At 46.7% G+C, this 18703-nt stretch overlaps 1 protein-coding gene across 1 annotated transcript; it reads left to right on the top strand.

Annotated features, from left to right (window-relative positions):
* The first annotated feature begins 4082 nt into the window (after positions 1 to 4082).
* LOC100216983 (beta-1,3-galactosyltransferase sqv-2) lies at positions 4083 to 14938 on the top strand. The gene is made up of 11 exons (NM_001143362.1): positions 4083 to 4371; positions 6507 to 6606; positions 6701 to 6762; positions 6875 to 7086; positions 7189 to 7252; positions 8165 to 8237; positions 13345 to 13465; positions 13732 to 13819; positions 13905 to 14030; positions 14146 to 14255; positions 14406 to 14938. Exons 1-11 carry the CDS (start codon positions 4271 to 4273, stop codon positions 14552 to 14554), a joined length of 1206 nt encoding a protein of 401 aa, NP_001136834.1. The 5' UTR covers positions 4083 to 4270; the 3' UTR covers positions 14555 to 14938.
* The last annotated feature ends 3765 nt before the right edge of the window (positions 14939 to 18703 follow it).

Raw genomic sequence — 18703 nt, 5'->3', positions numbered from 1 at the left:
TGCATGGATGATGGAGGCTGAGGCGTGGGCCTCACCTGGCGGTTGGATGACTGAGAACGTGAGCGCACGGAGGCTGACGAGATGACCCCACCAGTCCTTGGCTCGGCTAGAATAATGAGAAAGGGAAAGGCCACCTGGGCCGATGCGGGGTGAGAGCTAAAAGGGATTTGGGCCGGCGTGTAAGTTCTAGCCCAAGAGCAGGTAAAAGGCCTTTTCTTTTTTCTTTTTATTTTCTGTTTATTATTTCTTTTCTAATTTCTAATTTCAAATTCAATTAAAATTTGGTTTTGAACTTGCAGTCAAGCTTCAATGCACAAACAAAAGAACTCAGCATAAATGCAAATCCATAATTTTATTTATTTATTTATTTATTTATTTATTTTACCCTATCTATGAAAATGCTTTTGACGCCAATTATACACACACAATGTATTTAAAAATAATAATCTCTAATCTATATTAAAATATACTTTATCTTAAATATTTTAGAAGATATTTATAAATATATTATTCAAGAACTTAACTCATATAAGGATCTTCTAGATAATCTCTTATTTGAAAACATATTTATTTAGGTCACAGAATATTTTTTTCTAAATTACCCAAAATAGGATTTTGGGGTGTTACAAAAACTGAGTCGGTGTCTCCCATGGTCAATGGTTCTAGAGGCGTACTCTGCTCTCCCAACCTCTGTGCACACATAATTGGGACAAGAATGCTCTCTCAATTCAACCGAGAAGTGAGGGGTGTCAGTTCACTATGGTCTGTGCCAGCTTGTGTGCTATAAATAGAAAACAATTGTAGGAGTTTCAGGAAGATATTAGAATAGAGTAATTGTCGTGATGTATGCTTGTTACTTCATCCATTAGAGGTCCATTACTCCTCCATCAATCCACTCATTTTCTCCTCCATTAACAGATCTAGGTGGCAAGTAAACCCACCCAGACACTATTTATAAACAAGATAATGGCCATGGCACACTTGATGGCCTTGAAACCCCTAGACAGTCATGAAGCCCCTAGACAGACCTAATGGCCCCCAAATGTCCCTGACTCCCATAGGGCATCGACACCAGTCACACCCTGATGGCCCCAATGATCCTAGATGGCCTTGATGCCTCATAAGGCCTAGTGCCTTGAGGGGCCCTAGAGAGACTCGATGCCTTGAGAGTGCCCGAGGGACCTAGAGGTCTCCCGACGTCCTAAAGCTTTGTGAGAGCATTGGAAGGCCCAAGACATCCTAGTGCCCTTGAGAGTCCCCAATGACCCTAGAGGTCCCTAAATGTCTTGGCCAGGACCACGAAAGTATAACATGCAATACTATCACCTATTTAGACTATAAAGGGGTGGTATAACAACTTCCAATTTTAGATTCACACAAACAACCATTAGACAAGAGACTTCAAAGCTGAGTTTCAAACCAAGGCCAAAAAGAGATATATCTTTCAAGATACATAGCTTGCCTTAGCTTATCACTAAAGTAATAACCCTTTCCCTATGGAGTTGTGCAATTTTATACATTTCTATGATATTACACACTATATGGCTCGAACTTTTATGAAATCTTTGTGTTACTATGCTCGTGATGGCATGACCTAGTAGACATGCTTTACAACATCAGATTTCACTCTTGCTCTTTGAAGAAACTCCTTCTCATCACCTTGTGTATCTAGTGTCGTCACCACGATACATGTGCGAGTCGTGAAAGAATCTATGAAAACATATGCAAGCCAATATGATGCAAGGCTTTCTCTATAATTTGTTAATTGCTTCTTAGTTTCATGTAACATTTTGGTTTTTTTAATCTTAATAATGTCATCCCCATACCCCATATATGGTTTATATAAAGTTGGAACTGTCTAAACTCTGAACTATAATCAACTTTAAACTCTTTTATATAGCTATCAATCTCAATATTCGTCCAATGTGTTTCTATTGAACAGATGTAGATAAATGATGTTTTATGTTCATCCATGCAGAGTAGGCATGAAAAATAACTACATCCATGTAGTTAGTTCAAAGTTTGTAGCCCTAAGCTACATAGATCACATATTTCTAGCCCTAAGGTTTAAACATGTAGTCCTAATGGGACTTTTCAATCATTCGAGGTCACACTTGGTCATGCGACACAAGCTTCAAAGTGGTATATGGATTAATGTATTGTCACCTGAAGTTAATGCATTACCACATTTCTATGAGTCAAACTACATTTTTTACTAACTCAAGAGGTACATTTAACTTTGAACTCAATTACATATCCATTTGTGATCCCAACAACTCATCATATTTGGAAATGAAATACAATTTATAAAATAAATAAAGGATGAACTTATTCTCCATATTTCCTATACACGATGAGAACCCACATAATTAACTTACTTTTTGAACAAGTGGCAAACATGAAAATCCTTTGTGTAGCTGGTACCCCTAAACCCTAAACCAGTTGCCCATCAACTCAGGAAACTGTTGTTTACCCGAACCCTTTGCAGTTGCATGGAACCTGGGGCAAGAAGTGTAGAGCTTGACCTTGGTGTGAGCCGACACAAAGAAAACATCACCTTCCTTCGCCTTTGCACTGCTAGTCACGAAACCTGTCTGGATTTCTCTTGTCTTGTCAAGACGATGAATATGGATAGACCAAGAACCAGAGACATGGTGACTGATTTTCCAAGAGGTAGCAAGTAGAGGTCAACTTCAAATTGAATAGTTGATGGGGTGTAACGAATCATGTATGTAGAAATTTAAAAGTTTATTACTTACGTGGCACGGTGTTTCAGGGAAGATCCGCAAGTTACAAGAGAAAGGAACATCACTAATTGTTGCCTTAACTAAGACTGATTAAGACATGTACGATGGATTTCTTGAGCCGTGTCTTCGAGTGTGTCTAATGTGGTAAATATAAAAAAACTCAAGTCATGTATCTTGATGAACACTCTCTGTTCGAGACAGATGAATAACTGATTGGTCAATTTAATTTATTGATTGCTCTGATTGGTGTAATAAATATAGATACACATGTTTTAGACATGTCCACTGTATTATATTGTGTATTAGCTGTCTTATACTTGGAGTACCGTGCAAATGTACATGCCCTTATAATCAAACTCCATATATTTTCAGTAATCACATTTCATCATCAAATGATCAATAATAGAGTATAATAAATTGGTAGTGATAATAAACAGACAATGGAAATAAATAGACGGAGTAAAACAACTGTTCTGATTGTAAGTCAACATCGAGCAGAGAATTTGCACATCTCTTTATTTCAGAGCTAGACCTACATAGATAACATTGCTTGAAGAAGTGACCATACATTCGATGCACCCCTAAGAGATATGCATGAGTTTTTTTTTCAAATTAAAATAAAAGAAATAGCGCTGACGAATTAGATTGTGCCACATCAACAACCGTATGCCGCTACTGATCGCGTCTGATCGGTAGCTGTGCTGCTCAAATGTGTCGGTCGATATCGACCGACCTTGCATCACTCCAATCGTTGTTATTCGTCTCGACTAGTCGACCGACCGAGTCTATCTCCTGCCGTCTCTGTAGTGGTCGATACCTATAGCTGACTACAACACGACAGAGGTAGGTAGGTATCAACTCCACTAGATCCACAATGAGATCCTCTACCGTCACTTCATCTATAGTTGGCTCATGATACGTAAACTCGGCACGCAGCAGAAAAATAACCGTAGATCATTTTGCTTCTACTGGATCCAGCCTAACAGTAATGGCCAAACAGGAATAAAAATTATAATAAACTAATGGCAGTTAAGTAAGGCACAGTTTAAAAACAACCCAATAAAAAAATTGGGTTTTATCTTTTAGTTAGTAGAGGTCAACTTCTTAGTTTTTAAAAAATAGAGAATTATATAAACTAAATTATAAATTATTATATTTATAATCAACTCAATTTTTATAAATCAGTTTTTTAAAAACTGAATGCTTTCGAATAGGTCCTAAACTCTGTAATTTTTAATGGCAATCGAGGAACCATTTCAATGGCTCCGAGGGAATTCTGTCTTTACTCAAAGCAGAGCAGGCAAGCTGTACCCTGCGTTGTCGGTGGCCGCCTCCCGCCCGCGCACATGGGTGTCATGGGGCGTAGACCGTGGCGGCCTCAGCTCCGGTCTCCGGGATTAAAGAATCCAGGTCATGGCTTCCTCGCGCCGTGGGCGTCCATGTCCTGCTGCTGCCGCCGCGGGACCTGAGAGGAGAAGGACGAGGACGAGGTGGTGGTTGGCGGCGTCGCGCCGACGGCGGACATGGGTTGGAGGCGGGGAGGAGGCGCGGATGGCGTGGCCAGGAGATGGGTGCTGCTGCTATGCGTCGGGAGCTTCTGCCTCGGCCTGCTCTTCACCGACAGGTATATTCCGTTGCTCGCTCCACGAAATCTTGACTTGGAGAGTTCATCCTGTCCACACTTGTGCCTCGTTCTGTACGCTCCTCAGCGCTCCTAGGATGGAAGGGATGGATGTGGGTAAGATCCGTGTGTTGCTGGTCAACTGCATTCTGCGGTTTGGGGCTGCAGGGGGAATGTTGGTTGCTTGGACTCTGAACCCGCACTGTGTACCTCAACTTGTGAGTCGTGAGTCGCGGTACTTGAGCTCCCTGAGTTCCTTGAGAGTGTTGCTAATTTGGGAACTGCGAGAGAGTGCTCAGATGCTCACGGATTCAAGAATTCAGACTCTGTCAGCGCTATTATTCTGGCTCGTTTGTTCATACTGGCGCTGAGCCCACCTGTGTGCCAATGACCCTGCACATTTAGGTTCAGTGGCGGAGAACAGAAAAAAATAAGGTATATCAAACTTGATACATATAGATTGTAAAATAATATCTCTTATCGTAATATGTCGTGTTGGTAAAAATGTTTAGAATAAATAGAATTATTTTTTTCTCGAACGAGCGCAGGAGGAATAAATAAAATTATAGAAAAATACAAGTGAAGTCAAGAAACCATACAACGAGTAAGCTTCAATCACATCTAGGCGAGCTATGCAATTGCATTTGCATATCTTTCTTTTTGTGAAACCTTTTCTTGATCTTCTCAAGAATCAAGATCAACTCCTTTGAATATTTCTCGCTCGTAGCACACACATCATTAAGCCAAACTTCCAATTGTTAATTCCCAATGCTTTGAAAGTGCCAAATATGCATTCTTTCAATTGTTAAATCCCGATGTTGTAAAGACATCATATCCAAATTTGTCATCCATCCGATCATGCATGAAAAGGTATCAATAAAAGCAATAAGCCATATCTTTCTCTTCTCTTCACACGGTATTCATGCCAACAATATTGCTTGAACCATGTTTTCTAAAGGAACCTTTTCGTCTTTGATTTAGGGAAATTATAACCAATTGTTTGAGTTGGATCCTTGTCTATGAAAGCTCTATTAACTCTGAACTAATGTTAATATACGAAGCCACGGATCAGTAATAATGTGATCCGGATTGCATAGTTAATGAGGTTCAACCTCCACATCGGCTTCCTTGTCATTTTCCATCTCCTCTTCAACTTATCTGCCAGCCATATCATTTTCAATGTCCTCTTCAACTGCAGCGACTGTTTGTCAAAATTGATATGAGTATAGTCATCTTCCTCCTCTAATACTTTTGGTTCCACATTTATTTAATAATTTGCTGCACTTTACAATCAACCAACTAAACTAATTAATAACAAAAAAAATAAGCTAATAACAATCACCAAGGGGGGGGGGGGGGGGGGGGGGGGGGGAAATCAGGTTCTAGAGGGCCCTACTGTGTGTTTGTGTGACTGTGCCGAACTCTCTGCATATTTATGGAGTTGCGGAGGGCTACAGACTTGCTTACCTGCAGGAGCAGAGCGAATTTGTTGCCCCATACCACGGTACAGTTCGACGGCGAAGTCGCGATCAACACGAAGGGTTGCTGCGTTGGGAGGGAAAATGAACAGATGGACTTGTACGCAGTGCTGTAGTTTAAATTTTTAGGGCATGTTTGGTTCTCTGTCTAAGGTTAGTTCTTCAATTTGGCCGACTAACTTTAGACAAGTTGTGGCGCAGTTAGCCAAGAACCAAAAAGGCCACAAGGCCCAAAGGCTGAGTAACAGTTCATCTTTATTGGAGTTATCTTCTTCCACGAATGGAACTGGATTCCTCTTTGCAGCATGTAGTTCCACAACAGTGACCTTTTATGGTTATGCCCATGTCTGCCAGGGGCGATTTGGGGTGGGGATCAGTGGGGCAGTCAAGGTAGGCGAGTGCCCTACCGGGTCCTCCGCCCCTGCTTAGATTGTTCAGTGCTAAACTGCTAACACATACTATGGCGATGGAACCAGTTGCTGCTGTGTTTTTGCTTTGAGCTGATTGCTAGTGTGGATCATACAGCCCTTTGTAGCTCAGCTACCTGTTGCTTCAATCGAACGTCTTTGGCGCTCACTCCGGTTGCAGACCTGCAGCAGGTGGATGTTTCAATGAACTAAAATTTCGTGGAATTGTGATTCTGACAAATGTTTTCTCCAGGATGTGGAGCTTGCCAGAAGCAGATGAGGTAGCAGTACTCCCAAATTTAAGAAGAGAGGAAGAGGCTGAGCGCAAGACTGGAGACTGTAATGTAGGCAAAGTAATGCACTTCCTTGCCAACTATCAATATTTGAAACCCTGCTATCATGTGGCCCAGTTATCTTGATGCAACTTCTATGCCCTTATGTTACCAGGTTCAAGGAAAACACGATTACAATGACATGTTACGTGTCTCAGATGCTCACCATAATTCACAGTATGTGGTCATCATACATCCATTATCCATACATGTCATTTTGCTCTTTGGTTTGATTCATGGAGGCTTCAACGAAACTCTTTCTAATTGGATTTGATCTGGTCCCTTGCAGGACTTTGGATAAGGCAATAGCGAACTTGGAGACAGAGCTCTCTGCGGCAAGAACTCTACAAGATTCTTTCCTCAATGGATCTCCAGTGCAAGAAGATTACAAGGCTTCAGAGTCTACCGGTAGGCGCAAGTACCTTATGGTAATAGGTATCAACACTGCTTTTAGCAGTCGCAAGAGAAGGGATTCTATCCGCAACACCTGGATGCCTACAGGTTTTTTTTTTTCATACTGGGTTTCCTATAAAAGTGCCTCGTTTGCTCTTGAAGCAGTTTGATGGTTTAAAACATTAACTTTGAAGTAATACTTATAACCAGGGGAAATAAGGAAAAAGCTGGAGGAAGAAAGAGGGATCATAGTTCGTTTTGTAATTGGTCACAGGTGTGCAGCATCTCTCTTTTATTTTATGTATAGATTGTTGATTGCATGCATGTCACACGCATTTACTTTGGCATATAAAATTTAGTAGCAGACATGAGCATAATTGATAGAATGATAGTGGTGTCCCGTATCATGCGGTATAGATATAAATCTTTTCTATTCATTGTATAAATAAATCTGTTTTTTTTTTCATTGTACCATAAAACTAACTGTTTATTTGAATGACTATCTTTTTCTGTCTATCTTACATGTGACTTAACTTTGTTAGCATCTAGTCTAGACCCATAACCCTTCTAAATATCAATGCATGGCAAAGTTAAATCTTGTAGATATCAGCAAAACATGGCACCCTACAAAGAATATCATTGGTAACAGTGGTGGACCCAGGATTTAAACCTAGGGTAGTCAAGGATTAAAAGTTTTGACATGTAATACCAGTATATAATTTGGTATCACATATATATAATTTCCATCAATTTGGTATATGAGTAGAAAATAACCAAGACGTCTCATAATATATGTAATTCGTCAAATTAGGTTGCAAAATGTATAGATTTGTTTCTTTTGGTCTAAACGTTAAGGAGCGATTTATTTTTACACCAAATTCTAGGGTAGTCGGGCACCTACCCAGCCTACCCCGCTAGGTCCGCCCCTGATTGGTAACAGATTAGTTCAGTTTGGGAAAAGTCTTCTTCACCATTTTTTGTAGGACCCCCCACCCACACACACAACCGGGGTCCCACATACTGGTTGCATTAGAGCAACAAAAGAGCTTCTTCGTGTTTACCTTTTTGTGATATTGGCTGAAGTCTTGTACAATTTTTTTTTTGACTTTATCCACTCAAAAGATAATTTTTCTTTTTAGTTTACTGTCAGCACAAGCAAGTAATGCTCGTCTATGCCCTCTTTCAGTGCTATTTCAGGTGGAATTGTCGATAGAGCAATTCAGGCAGAGGATAAGAAACATGGAGACTTCATGAGGCTGGTAACGTTTCACTTGGTTCACTAATCTTGCTAGCCCCATTGCCTTCTAGATCTGTTGGAATGTGATCCCCCTAACCCTAACAGGGGTTTGGGTGATATATTAATAGGCTGATTAAACTGGGCCAGGCCCATTACAGAGGGGTGAGATGGTCAATACACTGGGAAGACCCCAACCCCTAGACGGGTATTCTTACACCCCCCCGCAGTCACAACTCTACCCTGTACAGATGTTGAGACTGGATCGAAAGTCTAAGAATACACTCGACGGTAGTCCCTTGGTGAAGATGTCGGCGAATTGCAGCGTGGTGGGGACGCTGAGAACCCGAACGTCACCGGCAGCGACACGCTCGCGGACGAAGTGCAGGTCGATCTCTACGTGCTTCGTGCGCTGATGCTGCACGGGGTTGGTGGAGAGTTAGACCGCACTGACGTTGTCGCAGTAGACGAGAGTGGCGCGCTGAAGGGGACTGTGGAGCTCGTGGAGGAGCTGGCGCAGCCAGGAGGCCTCTGCCACACCGTTGGCCACGGCACGGTACTCGGCCTCAGCGCTGGAGCGAGAGACGACGGGCTGCCTCTTGGCGGCCCAAGAGACGAGGTTGGCGCCCAGGAACACGGCGTAGCCGGAGGTGGACCGGCGCGTGTCGGGACAGCCAGCCCAGTCAGCGTCGGTGTAGACCACGAGCTCCGACGTCGGGGAGGGGCGGAGTAGGAGGCCGTAGTCGAGGGAGCCGCGGAGGTAGCGCAGAATCCGCTTGAGCGCAGTGAGATGGGGCTCCCGCGGAGTGTGCATATGTAGGCACACCTGCTGGACGGCGTAAGCAATGTCTGGCCTGGAGAACGTGAGGTACTGGAGCGCGCCGGTGAGGCTCCGGTATGACGTCGCGTCGGCGACCGGAGGCCCGTCGTCCTCAGAGAGCTTCGCCTGAGTGTCGACAGGCGTGGAGCAGGGCTTACAGTCAGACATGCCAGCCCGCTCCAGGATGTCGATGGCGTACTGGCGCTGGTGGAGGAAGAGACCCTGAGGCCGACGTTCGGCGGTGATGCCGAGGAAGTGGTGTAGGGGCCCCAGGTCCTTCATCGCGAACTCCCGCTGAAGGGCGACGATCGTGCGGTGTAGAAGGTCGGCGGTGGATGCCGTGAGCACAATGTCGTCGACGTAGAGCAGGAGGTAGACGGTGTCGTCGCCGCGCCGGTAGATGAACAAGGACGTGTCCGACTTGGCCTCGACGAAGCCGATGGAGGCCAGGTAGGAGGCGAAGCGACTGTACCAAGCCCGTGGCGCCTGCTTGAGGCCGTACAGGGACCGATTCAGCCGGCAAACCAGATCCGGACGGGCAGCGTCGACGAAACCGGTGGGCTGGCTGCAGTAGACAGTCTCCGTCAGAGTGCCATGGAGGAAGGCATTCTTGACGTCGAGCTGATGGATCGCCCAGTCGCGGGAGAGGGCGAGGGAGAGGACGGCGCGAACAGTGGCGAACTTGACGACAGGGCTGAAGGTCTCGTCGTAGTCCACTCCGGGGCGCTGGGTGAAGCCCCGAAGGACCCAACGGGCCTTGTAGCGGTCGAGGGAGCCGTCCGAGGTCAGCTTGTGGCGAAATAGCCACTTGCCGGTGACCACGTTGGTGCCTGGTGGACGCGGCACCAGGTCCCAGGTGTGGTTGGCCAAGAGGGCCGCGTACTCCTCCTCCATAGCACGACGCCAATGTGGGTCGGCGAGGGCAGTGCGAACGGAGGAGGGCACCGGGGAAGCGTCGGGTGGAGTGCTAGACGTAGCAGCTGCCAGGATCAGCCGGTCGACGGGGCGGAGAACGCCGGCGGCGCGCCGAGTCACCATCGGGTGGACGTGCCCGGGGTCGCGGTGGATGGCGACCGGGTGGTAAACGGACGACTCGGAGCGAACCGCCGGGACGTCGAGAGCGGCGGGTGTGGCCGGCTCGCGGCGGTGATAGACGACGGCGGGGTCGGCGAAACGAGCCGCGCTCGTCGACGGGCCCGAGTCGGGGGGCGCCGAGGTAGTGGCGTGGCCACGGCGATGGTAGACGAGTGCGGGGTTGGCGAAGCGAGCCGGGGTCGACGGGGCCGCGCGTGGCGCAGGCAGGATCGACGGGGCCGCGCGTGGCGCAGGCATGGTCGACGGGGCCGCGCGTGGCGCAGGCGTGGTCGACGGGGCCGCGCGGGGCGCAGGCAGGATCGACGGGGCCGCGCATGACGCAGGCATGATCGACGTGGCCGCGCGTGGCGCAGGCGGGGTCGACGGCGACGCACGGGGCGCGGAGATGGGCACGAGCTGTGGCGTCATGGCTGCACGAAGAGCAGGTAACGGCGCAAGACGGGGCGCCGGGGGTGGGGGGGGAACCGGGTCGGACTCGAGGAGGGAGTCAAGTTCGGTGGGTGGGGTGGAGCCTGCAAGGGGAAACACATCTTCGTCGAAGACGACGTGACGAGAGATGATGATGCGGTGGGAGGTGAGGTCCAGGCACCGATACCCCTTGTGGTCAGGAGAGTAGCCGAGGAAGAGGCAGCGAGTGGAGCGAGGAGAAAGCTTGTTAGGGGCGGTAGCGGAAATGTTAGGGTAGCAGGCACAGCCGAACACGCGCAAGTGGTCGTAGGAAGGGGCTGTGCCGTACAGGGCGAAGTGAGGTGTAGGGTGGCTCACCGCCTTCGAGGGAAGACGGTTGAGGAGATGCGTGGCGGTATGAAGGGCCTCTGCCCAGTAGGTGGCAGGGAGAGACGCCTGAAAAAGAAGGCAGCGGATCATATTGGTGGTGGTGCGAATCATGCGCTCGGCCCGGCCGTTCTGAGCAGAGGTGTAGGGACACGAGAGACGCAACTGGACGCCGTGAGTGAGGAAGAAAGAACGGGAGGCGTTGTTGTCGAACTCGCGGCCATTGTCGCACTGCAGGGCACGGACCGGACGCCGGAACTGGGTGGATACCCAGGCGAAGAAGTGAGTGAGGGTGGTAAACGTGTCGGACTTCAGCCGAAGGGGGAAAGTCCAAAGGAAATGGGAGTGGTCGTCCAGAATGACCAAGTAGTATTTGTAGCCGGAGAGGCTAAGGACAGGAGACGTCCAGAGGTCACAGTGGACAAGATCAAAGGCCTGAACAGCCCTAGACGTGGAAGTGGAAAAAGGAAGACGGGAGTGACGACCAAGCTGACAAGCATGACAGAGGCGCTCAGAAGAGCCCCGAGTATAGGATATGTCAGAGTGGCCGGCAAGCTGGGACATGACGTCAGGTCCAGGGTGCCCGAGGCGACGGTGCCAAATGGCGGAGGAGGTGGTGGTAGTAGCAAGAGCATGTGATGTGGTGGTAGTAGTAAGGGCAGGAGATGAGGCTGCTCTGGTGTGGGTAGTGGAGGGCAAGTGAAGAGAATAGAGGGGGCCGGAGCTGTCACAGCGAGCAAGCACAACATATGTGGGGAGGTGGCGTATGGTGAGACCCCAGGGGTCGAACTCCATAGAGCACTGGTTGTCACTAGTGAAGCGACGAACCGAGAGGAGGGGATGAGTCAATCCGGGAGCAACGAGGACGTCGTTAAGGCGGAATGGTCCTGGGAGGACCGATGCACCTACTGAGGTGACCGGGAGGGTGGAACCGTTGCCAACGACGATGGAGGAAGGATGTGAGGGGTGTGGAGGATGGGAGTGGAATAACGAACTAGATGTGGGGGTAGTGTGGAAGGAGGCCCCGGAGTCGACCACCCAATCGGTGGGAGAGGGAGACAGTGGGGAGGCCGTAGGGTGCGCGGATAGAGCCAGAGGAGGAGCTCTGACGTGGTTACTGGGAGGGGAGGGAGGGAACGAGGGCTCAATGGCCAGGGAGGCGATCACTGCACGGGGGAAGACAAGGGGCCCGGACACGTGACGGCCGGCCTGGGGGTGGAGTTCGACGCAGTCAGAAAGGATAGGGCTCATGGTAGGATCGAAGTGCACAAAGGTGCCCCGGACAAGCTGGCCATCGTTGAGGAGGACGCGCACAGCCATCCCGACGGAAACGGGCGGAGGCAGGGAGGAAGTGGCGAGCGAGGCAGAGCTCATGTGTGGCGGGGGCGGCGCCATGGAACCGGGACGGAGCCCAACCGGCGCAGCGAGGCCAAGGGCGCGGATGGCCACTGGGACACAGAGGCAGGGCGCACAAGGGGCGAACGGGCTGCACGGACACGGCTGCTGCCCCGGCCAGGCCGACCCACTGCGGCACGGCAGGAGGGCGCACAGGGGGAACGGGCGTTCCGGCGAGCCTTCGCGACGGAGAAGCGGCGGGCACGACAGAGGGCCGCGCCGGCAGGAGGTGCTGAGCGGCGGCGCTGCAGGAGAGACAGCGGCCGGCAGAGGGAGGAACGGCGCGGGCGCCCCTGGCGGCAGGGCCGGCGGCGCAGACCAAGCGCCTGGTCGCGCGCGGGAGGCGCGACGAAGGACGCGCCGAGAAGGTGGGAGGCCCGCAGCTGCTGCACGACGCGGGGCGGCGGCCCTCAGCGGCTACACGGCGTGGGGCGACCACACGGCATCGCAGGGGGGGACCGGCGGCGGGGAAGAGGGGAGGCCGGCGTGGCGCGCTGGGGGCGGGTGCGGCTGCGGGCACGCCTGGGAGGGATGCCGGCGGCGGGAGACCGCGGACCGGCGGCGGGGGAGAAGGCAGGCCGGCGCGGCGCGCTGGGGGCGGGAACGGGTGCACCTGGCGATGGAAGGCCGGCGGCTGGGGAAGAGGGAGCGCCGTTCCTGCAGGCGGCGCGGCGGGCAGGGAGGGAGGGAGGGCCGGAGTTGGGAGGCCGGCGGCTGGGGGGAGCCGGCGGCGGCTGCAGGGGGTGAGGGAAACCCCCACGGCGGCTGTGGCTGCTGTTGGAAAAAAAAATAACCTAAACCTAGGCTGATACCATGTTGGAATGTGATCCCCCTAACCCTAACAGGGGTTTGGGTGATATATTAATAGGCTGATTAAACTGGGCCAGGCCCATTACAGAGGGGTGAGATGGTCAATACACTGGGAAGACCCCAACCCCTAGACGGGTATTCTTACAAGATCCATATATGGACTGTAGTTTTGGGGTCATTATTACTTTCTACATGTTTTTTTTCACTCTAACTTTAGTCATGTGCACTCGGATTGTAGGATCATGTTGAAGGATACCTTGAGCTGTCAGGGAAAACCAGGACATACTTTGCAACAGCTGTTGCTTTATGGGATGCTAACTTCTATGTGAAGGTTGACGACGATGTACATGTTAATATAGGTATTAGATTTTTATGCAGTGCCTGTTATTGTTGTCCTTTTGCTGCCGGTATGTATTTCCTTTGATAGGATAGTTACAAGTGGTGCCAAGAACTTGTTTGCTGATCTGAAGCTAAGTTTGTTGTTGTCCAATCTGTTAATTTCAAAGGAACAAGAAAAAGTTTGAAGTGTTGATTTTTAGCATATTGAACCTGACATTATATTCAGTAATTGTCTTTTTATGTTCAGCAACATTATATTTCTAACATGACAATTTTACGTTTGCAGCAACACTTGGAAATATCTTATCCAAACATATTTCAAAGCCCAGGGTATACATTGGATGCATGAAGTCTGGCCCTGTCCTCTCTGACAAGTAAAGAAAAAGAGTCTCTTTTGTTCATTAGTATTTAGGACAACATGCTTTTGCCAGTTGTTACAATGAGATTGCTGCTGTCCAGGGATGTGAGGTACTATGAACCAGAGCACTGGAAATTTGGGGAAGTGGGTAATAAATATTTTCGGCATGCCACCGGTCAACTGTACGCTATTTCAAAAGATTTGGCAGCCTACATATCGCTAAACAAGTGAGATATACCCTATCTAGTAGTTTGTTTCTCTCAGAATGACAGTATGACACCACTCTGATCCTGTTTTGTTGCGACCATACTAACATGGTTTATGCTGATTCGATCATCGCAGGCATGTTTTGCACAAATATATCAACGAGGACGTGTCTTTGGGAGCTTGGTTGATAGGGTTAGATGTTGAGCATATTGATGACCGCAGACTATGCTGCGGCACTCCACCAGGTGAGCTTCTGTTATTTTCTGTACCCAGAATGAGTTCATATTGACTGTCCAATTTACTTGAGGGTTTACGTTACCTTCTGAAAAGCAAGCTACGGCTAAATTTGTTAAGAAAAAACAATAATGTCTCGCTCATGTTGATTTTGATCATAGATTGCGAATGGAAAGCTCAGGCTGGTAACACCTGCGCTGCCTCGTTCGATTGGAAATGCAGCGGTATCTGCAACTCTGTGCAGAACATCTGGGGGGTTCATAAGAAGTGTTCAGAAGATGAAAAGGCGCTGCTGACTGTTTCTTTCTAATCAAAGTGCAGTGCTGTGTATCTGTACATTGTGCAAAGAATGTGTCCGGTTCATAGGTGGCTAAATGGCTTACAATTAGACAACACCACTGGAGCAGGCCGCAATTTTACTCAGCGTCCGCTGGTGGCACTCTGAGGATTTAAGGGGTGTAGAGCTGACCGATTCTTTTAGCAAGTTGGCCAGTTGGGTGGTCATACATGTATTGACCTGATAAAACAAACACTATCCGACGAGTTCAGCCAGGCTGTCTGAGCTAAGACAGGATGAATAACGGCTGGTTGAGCTCATGCAAGACATTTATTTGGTTGATTGTACAAATTAATGCAGACCGGTGTAGATGCTATTTGGTTGACTGGACAAACAAATAAAAAAAAATCTTTTTTGAAATATATATAGCATATGTGGTTTAGTTTTGTTAAAAAAATCTTAATAACACAAATATAAAATTGGTTCGATAATTGAATCTATTATTTAAAAGATATAATAGAAAAATAAAACAAAATCCATCTCGAACTCCGTGCGCTTGCTGGCCAACCTGCACGCTGGGGATGGTCCCTCGCTGTGTTCGCGCGGAGGGATGCCTTTTGCATGCTGTGAGGTGTGAGCCAGCACAGGATGATACGGCAACCATACATACGATGCTTTGAAACTCCACGGATGCAGCTGTATGAGAAGAGCAGGGAAACAAACACGCGGTATGTATATTTCCATTCTTCGCTTTCTGGTGTTTACTTCAACATTTTCTCATTTGCTGCATACAGGGTAGAAAGTACACAAATGAGGTCACTGACACTGATAAACACGTTTATCATATTGGCCGAAAAATCTATCAGTTAGTTTATCCCTCAAACCATCTAGCGCAACTCTAAGGGTCTATTTAGTTGGGCTGTGGCTGTGAAAAAAGTTGTTGTGGGCTGTGAGCTGTGAAAAAAACTGTTGTAGGCTGTGAGCTGTTAAAAAGCTAAAAAACCGTTTGGTGGAAACCACTAAAAGTCGTTAAAAATTCTTCGATATATGTTTTCACAGTTCATCCGAAAAGCCACTAAAAGCAGGTCAGAGGTGTTTTCAAATTTACACTACGAGAAAGTCGGTTTTTAGAAAAAGCTGCTTCCTGGATCTAGTCTTTTGGTTGGCTTTTAGCATTTAGGGGGGCAAAAGCCAAAGCCAAAAGTCAAACCAAACACACCCTAAAAAAACGCACACACATAGTAATATGCAGGAATGTGGAAATATTACACGTTCACCATCCAACGGACCATATAGCCACGTAGAAGCTATGAAAACTATCAACCACGTGATTCTTCCTCGTTTGCCACTTGCCAGGGAAGTCTACAGTGCTCCAAAAATTAATTCATGTTGTAAGAACATTTGGGGCTGATAGTCATTTTAACTCCTGGTAATGCATGTTAGAGAAATAGACATTTTCAGTTTTAATTTAATCCAGAAAAATCACAGTGATATATGTGACGATATGTATGTGCATTTGTATATAACTACTCACATAAGCAGTAAATAACAGTAAAATATTCACAAATATTAAAAACAGAGTGTACTCTGTGGAGGGACCGATGCTCAAGGCATTAGTGTCTCTATTCACACGAGACATCTCGTGTGTATGTTCGATGTAGTCGTACGCAGTCGATGCAGGCAGATGTACGCAGTGCAGTCCCTCGAACGGCGCCGGCAATGAGGAACCTGATCAGCGTTGGTCGAGCGGACGAAGCGAGCAGTCGCGAGTACGCTCCCCAAAAACCTGATCGCCCGCACACCCGTACAAGTGTAGCTCTACGGACGACGATTTCGGAGGCCTCATCTCTCACTCACTTTGTGCTCGCAGAAGATGGGACAACAATGACTGTGTGCAACGCGTCTGAGACTCGTACCGTGTTGTAACTAGAAACAACCCCACCTCCTCTGTATATATACACGCGCAGAGGGAGGCGAACATACATTAACGGTCGCCATCAGAGATATCGTTACAGCCAGCCAGAAACTGACGCTATCAGTGACGTCTGTTACTAGCTGACAACCATTACAACCCGCCCTTTACTAGCCATAACACGGGAAACGACCAGTAACGGACGACGGTAATGGACGTTCATCACTCCAGGTAAAATGTGTAACCGTTAGGAAGGAATATTCGAACCAAGGTCCGATCTGCCACGGTCACGGCCGACCGGCGACGCGCACGCGTGTGGTAGTCCTTCATCCTTTTCTCAGCTTCTCAATAGATGCACCAATGATCCAACTATTTAAGTTGATTGAATTGTCCCTTGAACTTCTGGTATAGTACTAAAGTACTAGTACACCGTAGCATTAAAGTGAGCCTTTAATATTAATTATTATTGAATATTAATTTAGGTCAAGGCCACATTAATTCAACAATGCCGAGCATCTACAACTTTGTCCAAAGAAAAGAGGAGAGGGTTTAACTCCCCAGTGACTCGTGGCATATTAGCATGGGAGCTATAAAATGTAGGAATGCGTGTGATTGAAGGGTGTAAGGCATGTAGTCCAATGTTAGTGCAATCCGTGGTGGCTGAGGGCACTTGTGGTGCCTGGCTAGGGTTTCAACCATCCAGGACCTAGTCCTAAAAGGTGAACCACTAAGGCTTGTTTTAGTGTGGGTTTGTTATTCTATTAACCCCGTCTCCAAATGTGTCTAAATCTATAAGGCCTGGTTTGGTGACAAGGAAATTATGAGGGATCCATAGGGGAGAAAATGTCAAACTATTCAATTTTGAATAGCAAGTGACCTGTTAATATTGGTTGAAAATCTATAAGAGCTGGTTTGGTGACAAGAAATTTATAGAGGGTTTGGTGACACTTATATTTGAGCAAATCGATTAGAACATTTATATTCGTAGAGTTGTCTTGCTAATATTGGTTGAAAATTAGAATACAAAACTTTTTGTCACATTATTAGATACTCAGATGAAGTTAGGCTTGTGTTTAGAATTTAGTTTATGTTAGAAGTTTTAGAAAAAACACGTCACCCACTAATGGGCATCTCGGTCATTTTAACTCTAAATCTACTTGAAATGTAATACTATTTCTAAACCTATAATATCAGGACTTTATCTTTATTCCTAGTCGTACCTATCTATATTTCTCACAAAATAGTGGTAGAATATGCGGTATCACGATGACACACAAACAATGCTACATGAGGCAAGATGTGGAGGACCACGAGCTCAATGGTGCTAGAATGAGAGACCACATTGTCGAATAATCAGTGTGTGTTAACGTTACGATCCCACTAAAAGGATGAGAGGGGTCGATTGTTACACCCGGATTTAAGAGTAAATCCTGGCGCGTTTCAAATGTGTGCTAGAATCAAGTATCACACATATGATTCACTACCAGAATTCGACTCTTTGCCGAGTGTCAAATGATTTGTCGAGTGTTTTTTTGGACACTCGACAAAGAAGCTCTTTGCCGAGTGCTAAGCAAAAAACCCTCGGTAAAAAAAAACTCGGCAAAGAAACTCTTTGCCGAGTGTTTTATTTTGGACACTAGGCAAAGAGCTTCTTCGCCTAGTGTTTTTTTCAACACTGGGCAAAGTCAATTTAAAAAATCATATTTTAAAGCAGTAAATTAATTTAAATGAAAAAGTTTTTAACTACAAATTTGTATAATTCATTAAGATGTACAATTTTTTGATCATTTTTTCATATGACAAAATAAAAGTAAATTTGTTCATAAAACATATATATCTCTCGTAGTTTATGAAACTACAAGAGGTGTACAAGATTTGTGAATAATGTTAGAACCATCATGTGAGATAAACAAATGACCAAACAATCAAAATAAACTTTGTAGATCTTGGGAATGTTATAGAATTTTGTAGTTGACAACTTTTTCATTTCAAGTCATCTTTTCAACGAAAAATACGTCTGAATTTTAAAAAAATTGAATTTTGAAAACGACCTTGAATGAGAAAACCACCAACAAAAAAGTTGTAGGTCTTGAAAAGTTATGAAACTTTGTAGTTGACAATGTTTTGGTTTGAAATTATCTTGTCATGCAAAACTATGTTTGAATTTTAAAACTGCCTCGGATAGAAAAACCACCATAATAAAAGTTGTAGTTCTTAAAATGTAATGAAACTTTGTAATTGACAATTTTTTGATTTGAAATTATCTTATC

Source organism: Zea mays, chromosome 5 (genome assembly GCF_902167145.1).
Source record: "Zea mays cultivar B73 chromosome 5, Zm-B73-REFERENCE-NAM-5.0, whole genome shotgun sequence".
Lineage (NCBI taxonomy): Eukaryota > Viridiplantae > Streptophyta > Magnoliopsida > Poales > Poaceae > Zea > Zea mays.
The sequence above is the reverse complement of the archived record's forward strand: the minus strand, read 5'-3'. Positions and strand labels throughout refer to the sequence as shown.

Excerpts from the sequence above, each read along its gene's own strand:
- LOC100216983 (NM_001143362.1), top strand. The coding sequence starts at position 4,271 with ATGGGTTGGAGGCGGGGAGGAGGCGCGGATGGCGTGGCCAGGAGATGG. Across the intron at positions 6,607-6,700 it reads GAGACTGTAATGTAGGCAAA|GTTCAAGGAAAACACGATTA; the intron begins GTAATGCACTTC and ends TTATGTTACCAG. Across the intron at positions 8,238-13,344 it reads ATGGAGACTTCATGAGGCTG|GATCATGTTGAAGGATACCT; the intron begins GTAACGTTTCAC and ends CTCGGATTGTAG.